The sequence below is a fragment of the Cetorhinus maximus genome, chromosome 34, assembly GCF_964194155.1.
Source record: "Cetorhinus maximus chromosome 34, sCetMax3.hap1.1, whole genome shotgun sequence".
In the NCBI taxonomy this organism is placed as follows: Eukaryota; Metazoa; Chordata; class Chondrichthyes; order Lamniformes; family Cetorhinidae; genus Cetorhinus; species Cetorhinus maximus.
This window is the reverse complement of record NC_135912.1, coordinates 2376818-2399143: the sequence shown is the minus strand read 5'-3', so window position 1 is coordinate 2399143 and position 22326 is coordinate 2376818. Positions and strand designations below refer to the sequence as shown.

The window sequence follows — 22326 nt, the reverse complement described above, 5'->3', positions numbered from 1 at the left end:
TTTGGTTATCTACCCTATTGCCCCCTTATGTCGCTTGATGTCAGATTTTGCTCTGGAATGTTCCTGTGTAGCACTCTGGAATATTTTTATGAAGTTAAAGAAGCCACATGAATACAAGTTGTCATTATTGTTGCCAGTAAGGATGCAGTTTATTGCCCATCCCTTAGTTACCCTGAGAAGGTGTTGGTGGGCCTTCTTGCAACCCTGGTAGTGGTTTGCTGCAACTGAGGGTTTGGCTAGGCCCAGCCTGAAGGGCAGTTAAGAATCAACCATTTTGAGAATGTGACAGGAGTCACATTACAGGCCAGAGGTGTAAGAGTGGGTGAGTTTAGCCAAACATGGCAATCCATTTCAGTACAGTTGATGTAGGTTATGGAAGGCTGAGGCTGTGACTGAGGCACATTATTGGGACAGTGAAGAGGGAGATTTACTCTGCAGTGCGGGTGGCGGTGAGGGTGTTCTCTCTGGTATCCTGGAGCCAAAATTTATCTCTCAACCAATTTCACTAGAAAAAGGATTACCTGGTCATTATCGCATTGTTGTTTGTGGGATCTTGCTGTGCGCAACTTGGCTGTTGTGTTTCTAGCATTACGACAGCGACGACATCACAAAAGAGGTGCTTCATTGGCTGTAAGGCGCCGTCAGACTTCTTAAGATCATGAAAGGTGCTATAGAAATGCAAGTCTTTCTTCCCGACAAAAATTCAACAGTCCTGAAATGTTAACTGTTTCTCTCTCTCTTCCCCCAATAGCTGCTGCCTGACCTGCTGAGCGTTTTCCAGCCTTTCATGTTTTTACTGCAGATTTCCAGCACCTACAGTGTTTATCTTTCATTTCATAATAAACATCCTTTTTCTTAATGTGTTAAAATTACCCCTACAGATCAAGGAATCTGCGAGATCAGGCGGATAAAGAGGTTGAATAGAGGGCTGAGGTTTTACTCACACGCCCTGTGTGACTCAGAATCAAGTGGCAACGCAAAAGCGGAACACACAAACAGGTTACGATGCTGTTCTGTTGTATGAATCCCAAATTACCTTTGTTGAATCAAGTAGTCACTCTTAGAAAAGTTAGACTTGTTTGGAAGCAGTCTCGATTCACACATCAGCTGTGGGACGCTTGTAAGAGATTTACATTATGCATATTGTAGAGAGCATGTGGACCTAAGCCTGCTACTGCCTGATAATATGTTTCTGCTGTCCTGCCTGTAACAAACTCCACAATAAATGAAACAATACAATATGTTTACTGGCAGTGTTTATGTGTGATATATAGACTGGGCTGTGACTATTCATAAGAAATAGGAACAGGAGTAGACCATTCGGCCCCTCGAGCCTGCTCCGCCATTCAATAAGACCATGGCTGATCTGCTTGTGTTTCGAATTCCACATTCCCATCTACCCCCAATAATCTTCGATTCCCTCGCCTAACAAGAATCTACCTCCGCCTTAAAAATATTCAGTGACCCCGCCTCCAACGCCTTCTGAGACAGAGAGTCGCACAACTCTCTGAGAGAAAAAAATTCTCCTCATCTCTGTCCTAAAAGGGCGACCCCTAATTTTAAAACAGTGTCCCCTAGTCCTGGACTCACCCACAAGAGGAAACATCCTTTCCATGTCCACCTTGTCAAGGCCGTTCAGGATCTTGTAAACTTCAATCAAATCACCCCTCACTCTTCTAGACTCCAGTGGAAAGAAGCCTAGTCAGAGAGGATGGGCTGTGGGGAGTTAACATTGTGGCTCATATTATCTTAGGGAGATTGGAGAAGGAATTTGGTTGTATAAGGACGAAAGATCTTGTGTTTGTGTAGTACCTTGCATAATCTCAATACGTCCCAAACAACTTCACTGCGAACAAAGTATTTTTGAAACTGTAGTCACTGTTATAATTTAGGAAACCTGGCAGCCAGTTTGGGTAGGAATGGAAAGAAACCCTATCTTTGTTTGTCACCTCTAGGCTTGACTATTCCAATAGTCTCCTGCTTGGCTTCCCACCTCCCACCCTCAACAAACTTCAGCTCATTCCAAACTCTGCTGCCTGTATCCTAACTCGCAACAAGTCCCATTTACTCCTCTAAATATATAAAAACAAAAAACTACTGCGGATGCTGGAAATCCAAAACAAAAACAGATTTACCTGGAAAAACTCAGCAGGTCTGGCAGCATCGGCGGAGAAGAAAAGAAGAGAAGAGAAGAAAAGAGGAGAAGAGAAGAAAAGAGAAGAGAAGAAAAGTTCTGCTGAAGGGTCATGAGGACTCGAAATGTCAACTCTTTTCTTCTCCGCCGATGCTGCCAGACCTGCTGAGTTTTTCCAGGTAATTCTGTTTTTGTTTCCCTTTTACTCCTCCCAGTCTAGCATCATCTCAATTTTAAAATCTCACCCTCGTGTTCAAATACCTCCACGGCCTTGCTCCCCCTTACCTCCATAACCCTCCAAGATCTCTGTATTCCTCCTACTCTGGCTACTTATGCATCCCCGATTTTCATCATCCCATCAAATTCCCTCCTAAACCTCTACACCTTGCTCTCCTCCTTGAGGGGGCTCTTTGACCAAGCTTTTGGTCAGCTGTCCTAATATCTCCTGATGTGACTCAGTGTCTAATGTTTTTGAAGAGAGTGCAGGAACAGAGAGACCTGGGGATGTATGAACATTTATTATGAAAGTGGCATAATAAATTGTGAATTATTGTTAAAAAAGTATAGTAACATTTAGTATGTAATTATTAAAGTTCACATATTATAAATCAACATATAATAGAAAATGAAAATCTGGATTTTTAAGTACGTTGTAAAAATGTTATTATTTTATGTACTCATCAGTCCATTAATTCATCTGTTCTTTGGCTTTATTAATAGAGCATAAAAGCAACTACATTATGCTAAATCTTTATAAAGCACTGTCAGGCCTCAATTCCACTGGATGTGGAAGCAGATTTAATGGCAATTTTCAAAAATAATTAGATAAATACTATGGGGAAAGAGCAAGGGAATGGGATTAACTTGATAGCTCTGCCAAAGAACCATGAATCTTACAGCACAGAAGGAGGCTATTTGGCCCATCATGTCTGTGCTGGCTGTTTGGTAGAGCTAGATTAGTCTCACTGCCCCTGCTCTTTCCCCATAGCCCTATAAATGTTTTCCCTTCAAGTATTTATCTTATTCTCTTTTGAAAGTTATTACTGAATCTATTGCCACTGCACTTTTAGTCAGTCCAATTCCAGATCACAACAATAAAAAAGGCTCTCTCTCTGTTCCTGCACCTCTCCCCCAATGGTTCCATTTAGTTTATAATGCCTCTCCTCATTCTTTCTACCGGAATAAATCTCTTAACGCTTCTCTGTGTTAAATTTCATCTGCCTAGTATCTACCCATTTCACCAGTCCTAAGTCTTGTTATGTTCTGTTTCTGAGTTTTGCGTCAGAGTCAGCTCATGCATGATTGGCTGAATAACTTCCTTCTGTTCTGTGTCATTCTCTGATTCTAAACACTCCAGTGAAGAGTCTTGAGATGTTTTTACTATGTTAAAGATGCTATATAAATGCAAGTTTTCATTTTGCTAACTATTCCCCGAAGGTCTTTTAAGTTTTAATGCTGCAGTATCCCACCATTGCCACAAGATGGTCCTCTTGCACAGAGAATGCTAAAAAGTTAGCTCAGCGCTTTGCAACCTATTTTCCAATCCAACCCCATTTTAACACTTGAAGATTAATGTGACCTCACTCATAAAAACAAAACACCAATAAAGCAGCACACTAAGAATTAGTATATTATTAAAGTTCACGTATTATAAATCAACATAAAATACATCATCTAAATTTGAAAATCTGGATTTTCAAAGCACTATATAAAAATATTATTATTTTATGTACTCACCAGTCCATTACTTCATCTGAGCCACTCCGGTTCACAGACTTTGGTCAAGGAAGCAGTGGAAACACAGGTTGAGGATCTTGAGGTGGCTTATGTTGGGGCCCAGGTCATTCCACAGCGCCATGGTGATGGGCTTGGGCTCAGATCAGCAGTGGAGGCATTGCCGCTGTGTCCATGGTCAGAGCCAGACTTCGAGACCCAGTAAAGAGGCCACGGGCAGGAGCCATGGCTCAAAGAGAGAGAGAGATGGTGACCAAGAGTCGAGCAGGACAAGGGTGGACACCACCTGGGCCTCGGTGTGGTGTGGGGCGCATTTGTTATTTCTATGACCCCAATTCTGATCGTGGCCTACAGTTTGGGAACCACTGAGTGAGCTCAATTCTTGACTTCTCCCTGGGCGAGTGGCAGAATTTCAATCCTCCGATCTTTGCATGTGAGCCTTAACAATGAGAGTTGGCAGACTGTTTGACTATGAGGCAAACCCAGCCCTTGTACTCACCCAATGGTTACACACTCCATAGTCTCCAGCATTCCTGGGATGAACGTTCCTCTTCCAACTATGGAGGCCAACTGTACTGATTGTTGTCCCACACACGATCAGCTGACTCAGCACAGACTGGACACTGAATACAGCCCCTTCTAATTTAAATACCCGAGTACTATAGCCTTAGCTCAGTGGGTAGCACTTTCTCCTGGGAGTCAGAAGACCATGCATTCAAGTTCCACTCCAAAGACTTGAGCATTAAATCCAGGCTGACATTCCCGGTACAATACTGAGGGAGTGCTGCCCTCTCAGAGGGCAGTTTTGAGGGAGTGCACCACTGTCGTAGGGGCAGTACAGAGGGAGCACTGCACTGTGTGGAGGGGCAGTACTGAGGGAGCGCTGCACTGTCAGAGGGTCAGGACCGAGAGAGAGTGCTGCACTGTTGGAGGGTCAGTGCTGAGGGAGCGCTGCACTGTTGGAGGGTCAGTGCTGAGGGAGAACTGCACTGTTGGAGGGTCAGTACCGAGGGGGTGCTGAACTGTCAGAAAGTCAGTTCTGAGGGAGTGCTGTACTATCGGAGGGTCAATACTGAGGGAGTGCTGCACTGTCAAAGGGTCAGTACTAAGGGAGTGCTGCACTGTCAAAGGGTCAGTACTAAGGGAGTGCTGCACTGTCAAAGGGTCAGTACTAAGGGAGTGCTGCACTGTCAAAGGGTCAGTACTAAGGGAGTGCTGCACTGTTGAACAATCAGTAACGAGGCAGTGTTGCGCTGTTGGAGGGTCAGTACTGAGGGAGCATTAAACTGTCGAAGGGTCAGTACCAGGAACGGGGCACTGTCGGAGCGTCAGTACTGAGGGAGTGCTGCACCTTTGGGAGGGTCGGTCCTGAGGGAGCACCGCACTGTTGGAGATTCCACCTTTCAGATAATATAATAAACTAAGGCCCTGTCTGCTCACACAGGTGGATGCTAAAGATCCTGTGACAGTATCTGATGACGAGCAGGGGAGTTCTCCCTGGTGTCCAGTACAGTATTTATCCCCAAATCAAAATCACTAAAAAGCAGATTATCTGATCATTATCTCACTGCTGTCTGTGAGATCTGCTGTGCTGTGCAGCACAGAGGTGACCATTCAGCCCATCATGTCTTTGCTGCCTCTTCAAAGTGCAACCGAATTAGCCCCACTCCCATGCACTCTCCTGTTTCCGTCACATACGCGATGGGCTGAATGGTCGCCTCCTGTGCCATATTGTGCTGAAACACTGCGGGGTGGTCCTGCCAGCCCCGAAAGTGCAGGGGAAAAGGCCGGGCCGTTGGCATGCCGACCGGTGCCAATATTTCCGGGCCACACCCTCCTTCACTCTCAAACTCAGCTGGGCCTGAATATTCAGCCCAATAATTCCAACTGAGGTCTAACCAGTGTCCCATGAGGTTTAGCATGATTTGCTCCTTGTACTCTCCATCTCTGTTTATAAAGCCCGGGATACTATAGGCTTTTTAAACATTATTAGCAATGAGTCCTGCTACGTGGTGTATAAGGACCCCAGCTTCCTGGCTCTTTCTTTTATATCGGACTGTAGGCGAAATGGACTGGGGAGTTCTCAGGGCTGTGGTGTTCCTGTAGCTGCAGCGAACTGGGAAAAGGGTAAACTCAACTCTTAAAGCTTCACTGCTTCCCCCACCCCCACCCCCCCCGAGAGACCGCTACCAGCTGTTTCTCAGCTGGATAGAGTTACCACGGTGGATAGGGTTAATCCACCAGCTGGCAGCCCCAGGAAGTTTCGGAGATCCTTCCGACAGCTGGGGCTTCATCGGCAGGGGAGGTGAAACCCAGCACGGCCCAGAGACCCAAAAAAAGCCTCGCCTCACAAGCAGAGCCGCACACTCGTGAAGAGCAGCGACCGACCACCATGGCTCTGACCCTTCTCCTGATCCTCTGCTTGGTGCTTGAAGGTAAGACTCATCATCCATCACTCCGTTGAAATAAAAAGGAAACCCAAAGGATTTAAGTGAATTATCCTTCTTGTGTGCTTTTCCATGGTTCACATCAACGTTGGATATAAGAGTTGCGCGTTTGTTTCTCGAAGGGTTTCATAATTCTTGCATTTAATCCAAAGAGTGCATAGGACAGGAATTAAAATGTCACAAACGAACCCAAGTTGGCTACCGGTAGGTAAGCAACTTAGTGGCAAAGATATTGGTAGCTGGTGGCTAAGGAGAGTGAAAATAAACTCTTATGTGGTATCTAAACTAAGTGGAAAATAAACTCTAACATTCGCTAAAAAATAAAATAGCTTACTTACATTTATATAACTGTACTTCATGGTCTCAGGATACCGCAAAGTACTTTACTGCCAATGAAGTACTTTTGAAATGTTGTAATGCAGGGAACTAATTTGCACACAGCAAGATCCCACATACAAGAACGTGATAATGACTGCATAATCTGTTTTTTTTTAAAGTGATGCTAGTTAGACTTAGAAGGCTTCCCACATCTGGAGATGTGTGAGGCAGACAAAGCACGTGTTTTACATTTGTTTTTCTGTAGCTTGTTTTCCCTGGGACACATCGCTCGCCCGAAAGGGAAGGCTATAAGCTTGAGGGGTCCAATTCCACGTCAAGCAGGGCTGACCAGGAGTCTCTCCCGCTCTTACCATCTGCCTCAAGTCCTGGAGTGAGACTTGAACGTGGTGCTTCTGGTATCAGGAGTAGAAAAGCTACCCACTGCACCACGAGACCTCCTGATGTTGATTGAGGGTTAAATATATATTTTTAAAAAAGCAATTTACAAAATGGGAAAGTTTTGAAAGCAGTTACAGTGGGATTTGAACACTTTTGATAACTAGTCATAACAGCATATTCAGCTGTCAGTAAAAGAGCTCGCATATCTGGCGCCTTTCATGGCCTCAGCATGTCCCAAAGCACTTTGCAGGCAATGAAGACCCTTTTGAAATATTGTCACCGTGAAGATGTAGGAATCACGGCAGCCAATTTGCACACAGCAAGCTCACCCAGACAGGTTATGACCAGGTCATCTGACTTTTAGTGATGTTGGTTGAGGGAGAAAAAGTGTTGACCAGGACACTGGGATAACTCCCCACTGCTCTTCCTCAAAACAACGGTGGCAAAGTATTTCACGCCCACCTGGGAGGACCAGGGAATCTCTGGTTAACATCTCAGCTGCAAGACAGCAACTCTGACAGTGCAGTCCTCCGTCAGTAATGCACTGAAGTGTGATCACCTGTTGCTATAGAGATGTGCACAGCAAGATCTCAAAAACAGCAACTGGGAGAATTATTGCTTAATCTGTGCATTTTGTTTTCTTTTGGTACAAACTCCTCAGGTGTCGCCTGAGGCGTGTTATAAACCACCTTTCTGAATTTCCCTGTGTGTTTCATACCTTTTCATGTCATGTTTAAAGACATTTTCCCTCATTTTCCACGGGGCTCTGCTGAAACTCCAGTGGGAGGTCGGAGGGACAACTGGAGAAGCAGCACAAAAGGTCGCTCAGACCTTTTTACGGCATTTACATTGAGGCCATTCAGCCCCTCAAGCCTGCTTCACCATTGAATTAGATTGTGACCGATTTGTACCTCAACTCCATTTCCCTTGATACGCTTACCAAACAATAATCATTAACCCGCAGAATCCACAGTTTTTTGGGAGAAGAGAGTACCCGAGTACTGGTAAAAAAAAATGCTTCTTGGTTTCGCTCCTTATGGTTAGATCTCCTCATTTGATTTTCAGATTCAGAGGAAATAGTTTCTCTGGGATGTGGGTGTCGCTGGCTAGGCCAGTGTTTATTACCCATCCCTAATTGCCCTTATTCAGAGGGCATTTAAGAGTCAACCACATTGCTGCTGTGGTTGATTCTTAAATGCTGGAGTCACATGTAGGCCAGACCAGGTAAGGACAGCAGATTTCCTTCCCTAAAGGGCACTAGTGAACCAGATGGGTTTTTACAACAATCAACAATGGTCTCATGGTCATTATCATCTACCATGGTGGGATTGAAACCCAGGTCCCCAGAGCATTACCCTGGGTCTCTGGAATACCAGTCCGGTGACAATACCACTATGCCACCACCTCCCCATCTGTTATAATGATGTTGGTACAGGGATAAGTATTGACCTAACATCCTACAGCTGGCAATGCAAAGCCAACTCTGCCAGATTAACTTCAGCACCATGCTTGATGTGGTCAGGTTGGTCAATTTTTACACAGCATTATTCTGGCCGCTGCTGTTCTGAGTCCCTGGCCAGTCGGTGTGGTTTTTCACATTTTTGGACCTCATCTCAAAGCCTCACACCAATTGTTGGGGGTGGGGAGGGGGGTGGAGAGTGAATGGGGAGGGGAGGAGGAGGTCAGAATTTCCCCACTGGCCGGAGACAAAAAATCTATTGGCTCATCCCCATCACCTTGAGCTGGATCTAAAAGCTGGACTTGTTGTGATGGTCAGGGTGCCACAGTGCCACCAACTGCCTATTTTGAAGGGCACTCTCAGAAACGCTGTGATACACCACACTGCAGAATGACTTCCATGCTGCTTTTCCACACAGGATCAGCTCTTGATGGCTGCTGAGGGTATTGTTAATTTTTTTCCCTCTTTATTCTTTCATGGGATGTGGGCATCACTGGCATTTGTTGCCCAACCCTAACTGACTGTCTCACGTGGCCAGTTCAGAGGGCAGTTAATGTCAGGAGTCACAATGTAGGCCAGACCAGGTAAGGATGGCCAATTTCCTTCCCTACAGGGCACCAGATGGGTTTTTGTGACAATCGACGATAGTTTTTGAAGACTAGTTTCATATTCCAGATTTATTAATTGGCAGCTGCTGTGGTGGGATTTGAGCCCATGTTTGCAGAGCATTGGCTTACTAGCAACTCTCCAGCAACATTACCACAATGCCACTGCCTCCTCTGTATGTGTAGGGGCCATCTGCACAGGAATGATGTGGAATTTACAGCATAGAAACAGGCCATTTGGCCCAATTGCTGTGTTCCTGCCTGAATTCTCCACATGAGCTGAAGATGAAGAGAATGCGAAGAACGAGCGGACCAATTGTTCGAGTCAACATTCACCTTCTACTCACTGCGTGGAAGATGGGCTAATGCTGCCTCCCAATAGCATTCTCTCACCTTCTGCAATGGCTGCAAGCAAGAGAGAGGGACCAACATTGAATTGTAACCCTGTCGCCTTTCAGCTAGGTAGGGCATCATTACAGGCCATGAGTAGAGACCCAAAGACTCAAGAAACATAGGAGGTCATTCAACCCCTCAAACCAATTCCACCACCATTCAATTGGACCACAGCTAATCTGTATCTTGACTCTCAAGAGCAGTAAGTCTACTGAGGGAGGGACGAGAAGGACATTAAGTGGCTCCTGGCATGAATTAGTAGCACCACTGGACTACACAGTCTTCCTCCGCCCACTCACCATGGATCTTTTGTGAACTCAGAATCTAAGGCCCCTTGGTTGTGGAGTCTGGGCCTTTTTTGTGTTGACCTGCAAATATTAATGTTGGAGGGCTATTTTTGCAACAATACTTCATTTCTATTTAAATCTCGCGAGGAACATTCAACAAATATAGACCCGCAAGCATTAACAAGCGAGTGTCGCCTTTCATCAGATCACAGAATGAAGGCAGGTGTTGAAGGCCAAACTTTAGCTCAACTGCCTAAACAGGCCTTTCTCCTCATTACATCTCAAACCTCAAAAGTGACTCCATGCCGACACCCACACTGTGCTCACGTTCCGAGTGTTGATCCTTGTGTGAAAAAGTTGTTCCTGTCATTGACTTTTAAGTTTCTCTTATGTCAGGTTGAGCGTACATAGGACTTAAGAGCAGGAGCAGGCCATTTGGCCCTTCAAGCCCACTCCACCATTCAATAAGATCATGGCTGATCTGGTTGTGGTCTCATCTCCACTTTCCTGTCTGCCCCCCATAACCCTCGACTCCCTTGTCTATCAAAAATCTGTCTATCTCTGCCTTGAATAAATTCAATGACCCACCCTCCACTGCTCTCCGGGGAGGAGAATTCCACAGACTAATAGCCGCCTGAGAGAAAATATTTCTCCTCATCTCAGTCTTAAAAGGGAAATCTCTTATTCTTAAACCGTGTCCACTAGTTCTGGTCTACCCCACAAATGGAAACATCCTCTCAGTATCCACACTATCAAATCCCCTCAGGGTCTTATATGTCTTAAGATCACCTCTCATTCTTATAAACTCCAATGGGTATCTGATCAACCATTCTTCATATGCCCCATGTCCTATTGTTAAGGTTTACCACGCAGGAATATTTTGGATTTTGTTTGTCTATAATGTTTAATCTATAAGCCATCCCCCACCCCCGTCAACTCACCTACTTCCAGGGTTGAAGAAAGAATTTCCATTTCTAACAGTATCTTACAGGACTTCAAGCCAATTAAGTACTTTTGAATCTTAGACACTGATATAATGTAGGAGCCAATGTTGTCATGTCTTTACTGCCCTTGCCTTCTAGATGGTAGCGGTTGAGGGTTTGGAGGGTGCTCAGGAGCCTTGGTGAATTCCTGCAGTGCATCTTGTAGATGGTACACACACTGCTGCTACTGTGCATCGGTGGTGGAGGGAGTTAATGTTTGCTGATGGGGTGGAAATCAAGCGGGGCTGCTTTGTCCTGGATGGTGTCGAGCTCCTTGATGTGTTGTGGGAGCTGCACTCATCCAGGCAAGTGGGGAGTATTCCATCACACTCCTGACTTGTGCCTTGTAGATGGTGTACAGGCTTTGGGGAGTCAGGAGGTGAGTTACTCACCGTAGGATTCCTAACCTCTGACCTGCTCTTGTAGCCACAGTATTTATATGGCTAGTCCAGTTCTGCTTCTGGTCGATGGTAACCCCCCCACCAGGATATTGATACTGGGGGATTCAGCGATGGTAATGCCATTGAATGTCAAGGTGCGATGGTTAGATTCTCTCATTGGAGATGGTCATTGCCTGACACTTGTGTGGTGCGAATGTTACTTGCCACCAGTCAGCCCAAGCCTGGATATTGTCCGGGTCTTGCTGCAGATGGACATGGACTGCTTCAGTATCTGAGGAGTCACGAATGGTGAAGATTGTGCAGCCTTCTGTCTTTCTATCTAGACTTGAAGCAATCACGTATCTAAGGCATCGTTTTCTCCAAAGTCCCCAATTATGTGATTGATCTGGGCCTTGGATAAGTCCAAATTGATCTGGAAGAGTGGATTTCTGATCCATGGTTAAAATTTTAGAATTGCAGGTTCCGCTTTACAAAGTTGCTGAAATCCAAGATGCTGCCGCCGTATGTTTCAGGGCAAAGGGTTTTCCTGTGTTTGCCAGTTTTGTCTAGTTCCCACAGTAATGGTGTTGGAGCTCAGCATTTAAAACTATGGCTACCTGGATTGACTGAATAAAGACCTCCCGGCTTCAGCGCTATGTTCTAGGGTCATGCAAGGGTCGAATGTTGGCACTTGCTGGGTGCTGAAAGCTGCTTCCTCAGTCACAATTGATTTTTGAATGAATTATTGTTCTTTTCTTTGCTCGGAGTGAGCCTGGGTGCCACGTGTGTAGATGGCTGACTCCGGAATCAGGTTTTGAGAGACTGCAATCTTAACTGGCAATGTCTGACCCCTGCAGTAGTAGTAGGTTTCTCAGGACTTACTGTGTCCAGGAATTTTGAAGTTTTAACTCAGCCTTGCTGGGCCTGCTGACCCTGCACTCTCTGGGTATTGAAGCTGGATTGCCACAGGAGCCATATGGAGTCTTCTGCTGTAGTGAGGGATTTTAAGTTCTGCCTTCAGTCTCCAAGCCTTTCTTTGGAGCTTTCCTGTGGTGATTTTCTTCTGCACCCTTGCTTCTCGAGCTTTTCTTCAGGTCGGAATGCTTCTTCGATTTTTTTTTTCTTCAGTTTTCCAGGACTGTAATTTTTTTCTGCAGTCTCTGTGTGGTTTTGGGTTTTCTCATTCGCTGCCATCATGTTATAAGGTGCTAGATATCATTCTGTAGGTCTTAATAAGGTCTTTGTAGTCTTAGGTACTTCAACAGTAAGTATTTATTAACTATAAGAACTATGTACATGTACACAGTAAAGAAACTTTGTCCTTGGTTTTACAGCTGACCTGACTTAGGGGCTGTGCTTGATTTATTCCTTATTCTATTAATTTGGTTTAATTGGTTGACTCTAAAAGAGTTACACAGTGAAGAGTCCAAGCTAGGAGCTGTCTCCGTGCTTGCTTCTACACATGGCTCTGTCCAACAGTACACTGACCTGTAGGTGTGGGCCATGTGTTCTCTTTCATCACCATGTGGGTGGTACTGTACTCAGTCCCATGGTAACCCTTTATGTGCTGGTCCTTTATACTTTATACTCCCCTTATGCGAGGAGACAGTAGAGTAGTGGTAATGTCACTGGACTAGTGATCCAAAGTGCTAATGCTTTGGGGGCACAGGTTCAAATCCCACCATGTCAGAATTTAAAATTAATTCTGTAATTAAAAGCTAGTCTCAGTGATGGTGACTATGAAAGAATTGCAGTAAAAAACCCATCTGGCTCAATAATGTCCTTTAGGGAAGGAAATCTGCCATCCTTACTTGGTCTGGCCTACATGTGATTCCAGGCCCTCAGCAATGTGGCTGTCTCTTAGCTGCCCTCTGAAATGGCCTTGCAAGCCACTCAGTTCTTAAGGGCAATTAGGGATGGGCAACAAATGCTGGTCTAGCCAGTGATGCCCACATCCAAATAAAGAATAAATAAACATATGCTGGAAATTTGAAGCAAATTAATCTCTTATTCATCTACAGCTCGTTCAAATATAGAAGAAAAACTTTTGAATAACTTGATGGCCAACTATGATAAGAGAATCCGTCCAGCCAAGTTTTACGGGGATATTATTAACGTGACGCTGAAACTTACACTAACCAATCTCATCTCATTGGTAAGGAACTCTTTGCAACTGCGTTAAAGCGTCAACATTATCAGTGTGTTTGAATGAATTTGAGACTGCTCAGTTACCACCATGATGCCTCTTCAGATGTCTGTCCACAAATCAACTAATTCAACTAAAAAAAACGAGACGTCGAATTTGACACGTCTCGTTTTTCACCGATACTCAAGCTCTGTACTAGCAAACGTCTAATTCAACTCACTTAACCCATCCAATGTAATTGATTCAACTGCAACAGTTCAATCAAGCCATTTTACCCCTTTCACTTAGCGAAGAGAACCAGAAGGGTAAAGTGACATTGGAATCCCTGACAGTATAGAGATGATAGATGAGGTCCTTGACACTACTAAGAAAACATGAGCCAATGTGCTCAGTTTCCAAATTTTCAAAGCTCCTGACATTAGGTCTTCTGCCAAAGCATAAGCTAACTGTTATGACACAGCAGTTGGTAAAGGCTGAGTTGTTTAAATCCCAGAGGGAAACTTGAACAACTGTCATAACCTATATTTTCAATTGGTATGTTTGAGATGCAGCTCTGAATTCAGGAATAAGACCACCAAGCCTCAAGAGGTTTTTTTTATATAAAACAAAATTAAACATTTATTAATTTAACAACAAATTTAAACACATACACATGTCTACAAATTACTACCATAGTAACTTTTAAACAAATCCCCAAATTAATCACTCCCAGGTAAATCTTCACCAAGGCAATAATAACCCATAGACTTTAAAGAGACACCAGGCAAAGCACATTTGACCTTACGAATTCAAAATGAGGTCCTTTGCAATTTGGTTCCTTTGCAGTTGGAGGCTTACAGGCTGGTTAGATCTTAAATGCCCTTGACTCACACACACAACTCCTTTCTGTTTATACCCAGCTTCCCCTTTGAATGTTAAATTTCCATCATATTACTAGGCTTTTTAATTTTACCTCTCCTAACAATAATCCTTTCATTCCACCAATTTTAGTAATATAAACACATTGCTTGGTGTCCTCTAGCTGGGTGCAAGATTTCACCCATTCATTTGAATGGCTTATTCAACAAATGTAAACGTACTCTACCTTTTAACTCCTTATGTTTATCTAATTAACTACTATACATCAAAGCACCCAGACTAATTGTCTTTAATCCAATTAAACCACACACAGACACACACATAGACACAGACCCCTACTACAAGCCCAATTTAAAAATAATTTCCAATAACATTATTGACATTAATATCGCTTCATGACTAACACAAACAGTAACATCTTTTTTTTAAAATTCTTAAACAGAATGAAAAGGAGGAGACACTTGCCACAAACGTATGGATTGAAATCGTAAGTATTATTTGGCCAGCTCCGTGACAGTTAGGCAGTAGAATGCACAGACTGTGCCTATTATGGTAACCTTAAAGTGACAAGATTAAGGTTGGTATAACTCAAAAGTGAGACCATTATTCAAGTTGGGAGTTTCAATAACACAATTAACCCCAGGGAATGAATTCTAGTTTTTTCATGTACAAAGGTAGCTTTGAAGAAATGGGGCAGGAAGGCTGGGTAAATATGGCTTTGTATTTCCTTTCTTTTTATTAGCAATGGCAAGATTATCGCTTATCTTGGAATACGTCCAATTATTCTGGGATTGACCTGGTCAGAATCCCTTCCTGCATGGTCTGGCTTCCTGAAATCGTCCTTGAGAACAAGCAAGTATCTTACTTATGTGCTTCTCTACAATCAACTCCTAGCTCATTATTATACCCCAGTTCACAATTACCCAGAGTGTAACACACTCTCCTAGCTCACTATTATCTCAAGAATAACACTCTCCCAGCTCACTATTGCCCTGAGTGTAACACACTCCCAAGTCACTATTACCCCAAGACTAACACTCTCCCAGCTCACTATTAGGAATATAAAACACTATATTAGCATGTGATACTATCAGAATGATATAAGATTTTGTAGTGTTCTGACTATTGGGTTTTTTTTCTCTCTCTCTGTAGTGTTGATGGTCAGTTTGAAATCGCTTACTACGCTAACGTTCTTGTGTCCAATAATGGCAATATCTTTTGGCTGCCACCTGCTATATATCGTAGTGCCTGTCCAATTGCTGTGACATTCTTCCCATTTGACTGGCAAAACTGTTCCCTCATCTTCAGGTAGGTGCCCAAGGCAAGCTTGAGATTCCAAATAAAGAAGATGCAAGTTAATAATCCCATGCACCGCAAATGATTACCTCTTCCGAATTCATTCCTGCCCTATCTGTCACTGGGGGTACTGCCCACAGCTGCTTTCTTCCTAGTTACTGGGTCACGGTCTAGAAAATCTTCAGCTCATTGTCATCAGAATGGCCGATCTGTTTTAGGTACTTAATGCAATAGTTTAAGGTTTGTAAAGAAGACAGACCTTGCATTCCTATAGCGCCTTTCACAACCTCAGGACATTCTGAAGAGCTTCATAGCCAATACAGAGACTTGAATGGAAAATCTAGGCTGACACTCGGTTTCCAGTAATGAGGTAGCGCTACACTGGGCGAGGTGCCATCTCTTTCAGGTGAGATGTTAAGCCAAGGCTCTCCAAGGTGGATGTAGAAGATCCCATGGGACTATTTTGAAGAAGAGCAGGGCAATTCCCTCAGGTGTCCTGGCCAATGTTTGTACCTCAGCACCAACATCGCCAATAACAGATTATCTGTCATGACAATATTGCTGTTCACGTTACCTTGCTGTGTGCAAATTGGCTGCCACATGACAACAGTGGCATTACTTCAAAAGGTGCTTCACTGGCTGTGAAGAGGACTGAGGTGTCATGAATAATCACCTTTATAAATCTATGATTAGGTCTCAGCAAAAATATTGGCCCCGATATTTATTGGAAGGGTGGTGCTTTGAAGGCGTTTACCTCTTCTACACAGCAGCCCTGGCCTCTCTTCAGCTGCCGGGTTTCTGGAGGCCTGGGAAACCTAGCTTCTCCGTGCTAAACCTGGGAGACTGGTTAAGTAAGAGGCGCAGGTCCTAATTATAATATTTAAATGACCTGTCTGCTGAGAGAGGGTTGGAGGTGGACTGGGGTTATGTTTGAGATTGTTAAAATTTTTACATCCCACCTGAACCCCAGCCCACCCGATTTGGGGTTAAAATTTCTCCCCTTGGGTGCAATTCAGCACGTCTCATTCTTTTTTAAAGAAAGCCTTGCTGAGGGTGAAGAAGCTGGGATTGTTCTCCCTCGAGCAAAGAAGGTTAAAGAGAGATTTAATAGAGGTGTTCAAAATGATGAAGGGATTTGAAGGAGTGAGTAATTAAGGACAAACTGTCGATGTATCAGAGACAGACATACGAAGATACGAATTAGGAGCAGGAGGTAGGCCTCTTGACCCTTCGAGCCTGATCATTCCAGTGAGATCGTGGCTGATCTGATTGTAACCTCAACTCTACCTTCCCAACCTCAAACCCACATTCCCACCTACCCCTGATAACCTTTCACCCCCTTGCTTATCAGGAACATATCTACCTCTGTCTTAGAAATATTCAAAGATCCTGCTTCTACCGCCTTCTGAGGAAGAGAGTTCCAAACGCTCATGGCCCACTGGGAGAAAAAAAATTACCCTCATCTCTGTCCTAACTGGGTGACCCCTTATTTTTAAACAGTGACCCCAGTACTAGAATCTCCCACCAGAGGAAACATCCTCTCCACATTGACCCTGTCGAGACCCCCCAGGGCCTTAAGATTCAAGATAATTGGCAAAAGAACCAGAGGGGAGATGATAATTTTTTTAAGACAGTGAGTAGCTGAGGTCTGGAAAACACTGCCTGAAAGGAAGGTGCAAGCAAACTAGAATTGGATAAATACTTGAAAAGGAAAAATCTTTCAGAGCTACGGGGATAGAGCAGTGGGACTAATTGGATAGCTCTTTCAAAGAGCTGGCAGAGGCACGATGGAACGAATGGCCCTCTTAATGGCCGTTAGATTGTATGATTGACACCGTATAAATCTCAGCTCTTTTTCTTTGCCCTAGAAGAAAGTGCAGCCTAATAATATAGGCAATGAGTCTCGAAGGGTAGTAAATAGGGTAGAGAGGGAATATCTTCACATCCTTTAGAAATTCCAATGCGGGCTTGGGCTGTTATGAAATCCCCTTGCAAATGAAAACTGACCAGAGCTGGCTGGTTAGTGAAATGGAAGCCAGGGAAATAGGGAATTGAATTTCTTCCAGTCAAGGGTAGCCAAGAATCTGAGCTTGCTATAAATGTCTTTATTTGCATGTTACCAGATACATCTGCCAGGTCACTGGATTAAAAACTTGGTTAGACCACACTTGGAGTACTGTGATATCAAGAGACTGGAGAGGATGCAATAAAGATTTACAAAAGATGATACCAGAACTGCAGGGTTATAGTTATCAGGAAAGGGAATACTGAGGGCTGAAAATACGGGTCTTTAAATTTATGGAAGGGTGCACACAGGTTCCAGTTGTCCACTTGAAGGACAAAACTGCCATTGACATAAGAAAGTCAACAAAAAAAATCAATGAGGAATTTCTGAAGAAACATTTTCACCCAGAGAGTGGCGAGAATGTGGAACTCACTACCACAGCATGTAGCTGAAGTGAGTAGGGTATAGGCATTTAAGGTAGACACGTGAAGGAGAAAGAAATTCTGTTGATAAGATTTCAATGAGGCAGGATCGGAGGAACCGAGTTTCCAGTTAAGCAATCCCCTCGCTTTTAAAATTTTCATCCTGATTTTCAAACCCCACCTCATTCCTCCCTCCCCCAATTTCTGTAACCTCCTTCAGCCCCACAGCTCTATGAGATATCTGCGCTCCTCTAATTTTAGCCTCTTGAGTATCCCTGATATTAATCACTTCCCAGTTGGCGGCAGTGCTAAGGCCTCTGGAATTTTCTCCCAAAATCTCTCCACCTCTCTCGCCCCTTAAGAAGCTCCCTAAAACCGACCTCTTTGACCATGTTTTTGGTCATCTGCCCTAATATCTCCTTAAGTTTGCTTGATAACGTTCCTGTGAAGTGACCTTTTATTACATTTAGGACGAGATATAAATACAAGTTGTTGTTGAATGGTCTGTTTCTGTGTTGTATATTCTATGTAATTCTCTGATAGTTCAGGGCAGTCACAGATAGGTCATTGGTAACTGGAAACCTTCCAACATTTTGGATTTGCTGCTCATTAATGTTCGGGCAGCTGCTGACAAAGGAGGGCCAGCTAGCACTTAACTCTTTCCTAGGTAATGCCCTACTCTTCACATCAAAGAAATGCTTGTGTCTATGAAAAGCAATACAATTCATTACAACCTGCCCCACATCTCCAGAGATCAGCTAACTTGGCACGGTTCAGGGATTGTAACGGGATCATTCCCAGTCTTTGTCTTTGAACCAGCAGGGCAGTGTGTGTGGTTTTATTCTACACACAATCTAACACATAAATTTAAGAATGACACTAAAAGAACAAGTTAGGGATTTAAAAAAAACATGTGCGGTTGTTATCTGCTATTTCTGGCCCTTTGCGCATCCCCACTTTTAATCACCCAACCATTGGTGGCCATGCCTTCAGCTGCCTCATCCCTAAGCTCTGGAATTCCCTCCCTGAACCTCTTCCCCCTTTAAGACGCTCCTTAAAGCCGACCTCTTTGACCAAGCTTTTGGTCGCCTGTCCCTAATTTCTCCTTTTGCAGCTCAGTGTCAGATTTTGTTTGACCCTGCCCCCTGTGAAACATCTGCAGACATTGAGGGCCCTATATAAATGCAAGTTGTTGTTGTTGTTGTTGCTGTTGTTGTTAAGACGGGATGTTTGCCGGGATTTTCCGGCCCCGCCTGCAGCGGGAATTGTCGCTAGCGGGATGGAAAATTTGACGGACCAGCCAAAGGCCCGTTGACTTCCGGCGGGAATTTCTGGTCTGGGGGCAGGTGGGACTGGAAAATCCCGGCCTTTGTGTCTGACCAGAAACAGTGAGGGGAGCAAGGTCCTTAATGTGGGAGAAGACAGGGTCATGGGTCTAAGCAGACCCTTTTTCAGGAGGCAGCACAGTTATGATGGGCTGAATAAGGCAAGGACAGGGCAGTGAGAGTAGGTGAATACCTTTTCCAGACAGGCAGATAGAGGAATGGAATTAATGACCATAGAATGGAGTTTGTGGTGATGACTACGTCATTGGCTTCATTCTTTTCCGATGCTTAACTGGGAATATAATGCCTATCTTGCTTCGGTCAGCACTCGCAGTCATCAGCGCCAGGCTTCACAGACAGCATCATGTCACTTTCAGGGAGACTCACGGGTAGTTCTCTACCTACTGGATCAGCCATATGTGGGTGACTTTTCAATGGCTGCAGGGCTAGGGCTTGCTTAGGGAAGGGGGTTATCCCAGGGTGTGTGTGTGGGCACATGTTGATCTGTGCAAGTGGCCTCAAGGTGGCAAGGGCTATGGAGGCAGTCTCCAGAGGAGATGAGGCCAGATGGACATGTGAGAGTGTGTGTGTGTGTGTGAGAATGGGTGGTTATGTCCCTTGAGCTGGCAGTGAGTGAGATACCAGTGAATGTGTGATGGGCTTGAGTGTGAGTTTAGAATGATGAGATGGTTGCCTTATCCTGGCTGCACGGATGAGATCATTCATCCTCTATCTACGTTGGATGGCCAACCTCTTCTGTGCAGCATTGGCACTGATCACCACTACCATCACCTACCAAGCCAGAGTGGTAATGTAGCTGCTCCTCCTGCAGTCAGAGAGGGGGCAAAGGACATCACAGCGGCCTCCATGGTGTCCAAAAGGCACTCGAGGGCTTCAGTCCTCTTGTTGTTCGGGGCCATGTCTTGTTTGCGGCAGTCCTGGGCTGGAAGCACTGAGCGCGGCTGTACTTTACATGTGGTGCCTGGCATGATGGAAGCGGCAAGGTGACAGTGTGGCAGGTGAATCAGAGCCCGCCCACCATGGAAATGGCGTGTATCCTGGGAATGCATAATTAATATGGTGGGTTTGAGGCGATAAGGCGTGAAAAGCTGCCATAAAACATCGTTTTACCCGCCCACTACTGCACTTATTGCAAATCTGGGATGATTTCGCCCTCTGTTTGGGCTTCCAGCCCAGTTTTTTCTACCTTGTGTTTGTTTTAACTCCCCTTAAAGAGTTGTAAAACCTCATTATAATGCAGGCATCTTTTAAAGCGAAACTCAAGTTTCCCATTTTCTTAACGCACAAATACAGAAACACAAATCAAAGTTAAACCTAAAGCTAAAACTCATTCCTAACACCTACAAATAAAAATATAACTTCCTCAAACTAACTCTAGTTCCTAATAATAAATCCTGTATTAGTATATGTAGTAGGAATAGGAGGAGGCCATTCAGCCCCTCAAGCCCATTTCACCATTCAATAAAATCATAGCTGATCTGTAACTCAACATTTGACAAATATTCTTCTAAGCCCTTACCCAAACAAAAATCTGGAGACTGTTTTACCACACCAGTCAGACAATATCTCACTGAATGGCGGAACAGACTTGCGAGGCTGATGGCCTGCTCTGTTCCTATGTCATTGCAGGAGACCAGGCTGTGAACCATGGATCTCAGGGCTCCGATGTAGAATGTCAGAGGATATTGAAGCTCTAATATAGGGTCTCACAGGATGTTGTGAGGTGATGGGACTGGGCTGTGATAAGGGACCTCACTTGACTGGGGTGTGACATTGGATTACGGGACATTGGGGCTATGTTGAAGGATACTGGGGCCTTCATGTAGAAGATGCCAGAACATCAGAGAGTGATGCAAATTCTCAATGGATAATCCAGCATGATATATGTTGGATGGTGAGCTCTACATTCACTATCCTTCCTGTAACATCCAACATTTCATCTGTGCAAGCCTCCAAAGGGTTGTGATGGATTAGGGTGGTGCTATGGTTACGTTACTGGATGAGTAATCCAGAGTTTTGGGTTTATAACCCAGAGAATAAGCAATTCCTAATGTGACAACCTGAATTGCTCAACTGATTCCTGGGATGAAGGGGTTATGTTGTGAGGAAAGGTTAGGCTCACATCTGTTGGAGTTTAGAAGAATGAGAGGTGATATTATTGAAACATATAACATCCTGAGGGGTCTTGACTTGATGAGTGCTGAGGGGATGTTTCCCTTTATGGGAGAGACTAGAACTAGGGAACACAGTTTAAAAATAGGGGATCTCCCATTTAAGGGGGAAATGAGGAGTGTTTTTTTTTTTGCTCTCAGTGGGTCGTTAGTCTGTGGAATTCTCCTGCCCAGAGTTGCAGTGGAGGCTGGGTCATTGTGAAGTTTTAAGGCTGGGTTAGATTGCTTCTTGACTGACAAGGGAGTTAAAGGGTATGGAAGGTAGACAGGAAATTGGAGTTGAGGCCACATCAGATCAGCCATGATCTTATCGAATGGCCGAGCAGGCTCGAGGGGCCGAATGGCCTACTCATGTTCCTAATTCATATGTTTGTCTGTACCTGGTCCAGCCTACATGTGACTCCAGTCCCACACCAACGTGACTGACTCTTAACTGTCCTCTTAAGCCACTCAGTTACAAACAGGGATGGGCAATAAATGCCAGCCTTGTCAGTGATGCCCACATCCTGAGAATAAAAGATGCTTTAGTTTTGAACTGAAAATCCAACTGTGCATAATTTTTGTCTTGCCGCCTTCAGGAGTTACCATTACCAACGGTTTGGGAGGCTTGTGTTTGAGGTCGGTAGTGGGTGTGGGCTCAACATTAATGTGTCTTGCATGTGGGAAAGTAGTGGGGGAGGGGGTCTATTCTCATTCTTTGTTACTGATGTATGTAACTAAGCTAGGGTTATAAAGCTTTCAGGGAAGGAGAAAAGGAATTGATCAGGATAAGACATTAATTCTGTTTGGTTTTCAGGTCGCAGTCCTACAATGCCCGTGAAATTAACTTGGACTTATCGGAAGAAGAAGGAAAGTTGATCGAATGGATTCATATAGATCCTGAAGATTTCACTGGTACAGTTAAATAATGCTGCTAGATTTTCTTTTACATTTTACCTTTAGG

General features: G+C 44.3%; 1 protein-coding gene across 3 annotated transcripts in view; it reads left to right on the top strand.

The window, feature by feature from the left end:
- chrne (cholinergic receptor, nicotinic, epsilon) overlaps positions 1-22326 on the top strand; it is a 45204-nt gene that overhangs the window by 5196 nt on the left and 17682 nt on the right. For 2 of the 3 annotated variants that reach the window (XM_078533755.1, XM_078533756.1), the window contains 5 exons: positions 13161-13294; positions 14586-14630; positions 14886-14995; positions 15296-15451; positions 22180-22277. In XM_078533755.1, the coding sequence (XP_078389881.1) occupies positions 13199-13294; positions 14586-14630; positions 14886-14995; positions 15296-15451; positions 22180-22277 (505 nt within the window). In that variant the 5' untranslated portion in view covers positions 13161-13198. Of the gene's footprint in view, positions 1-6254; positions 6304-13160; positions 13295-14585; positions 14631-14885; positions 14996-15295; positions 15452-22179; positions 22278-22326 lie in introns of those variants that run through there. The other variant, XM_078533754.1, reaches the window with a different exon arrangement.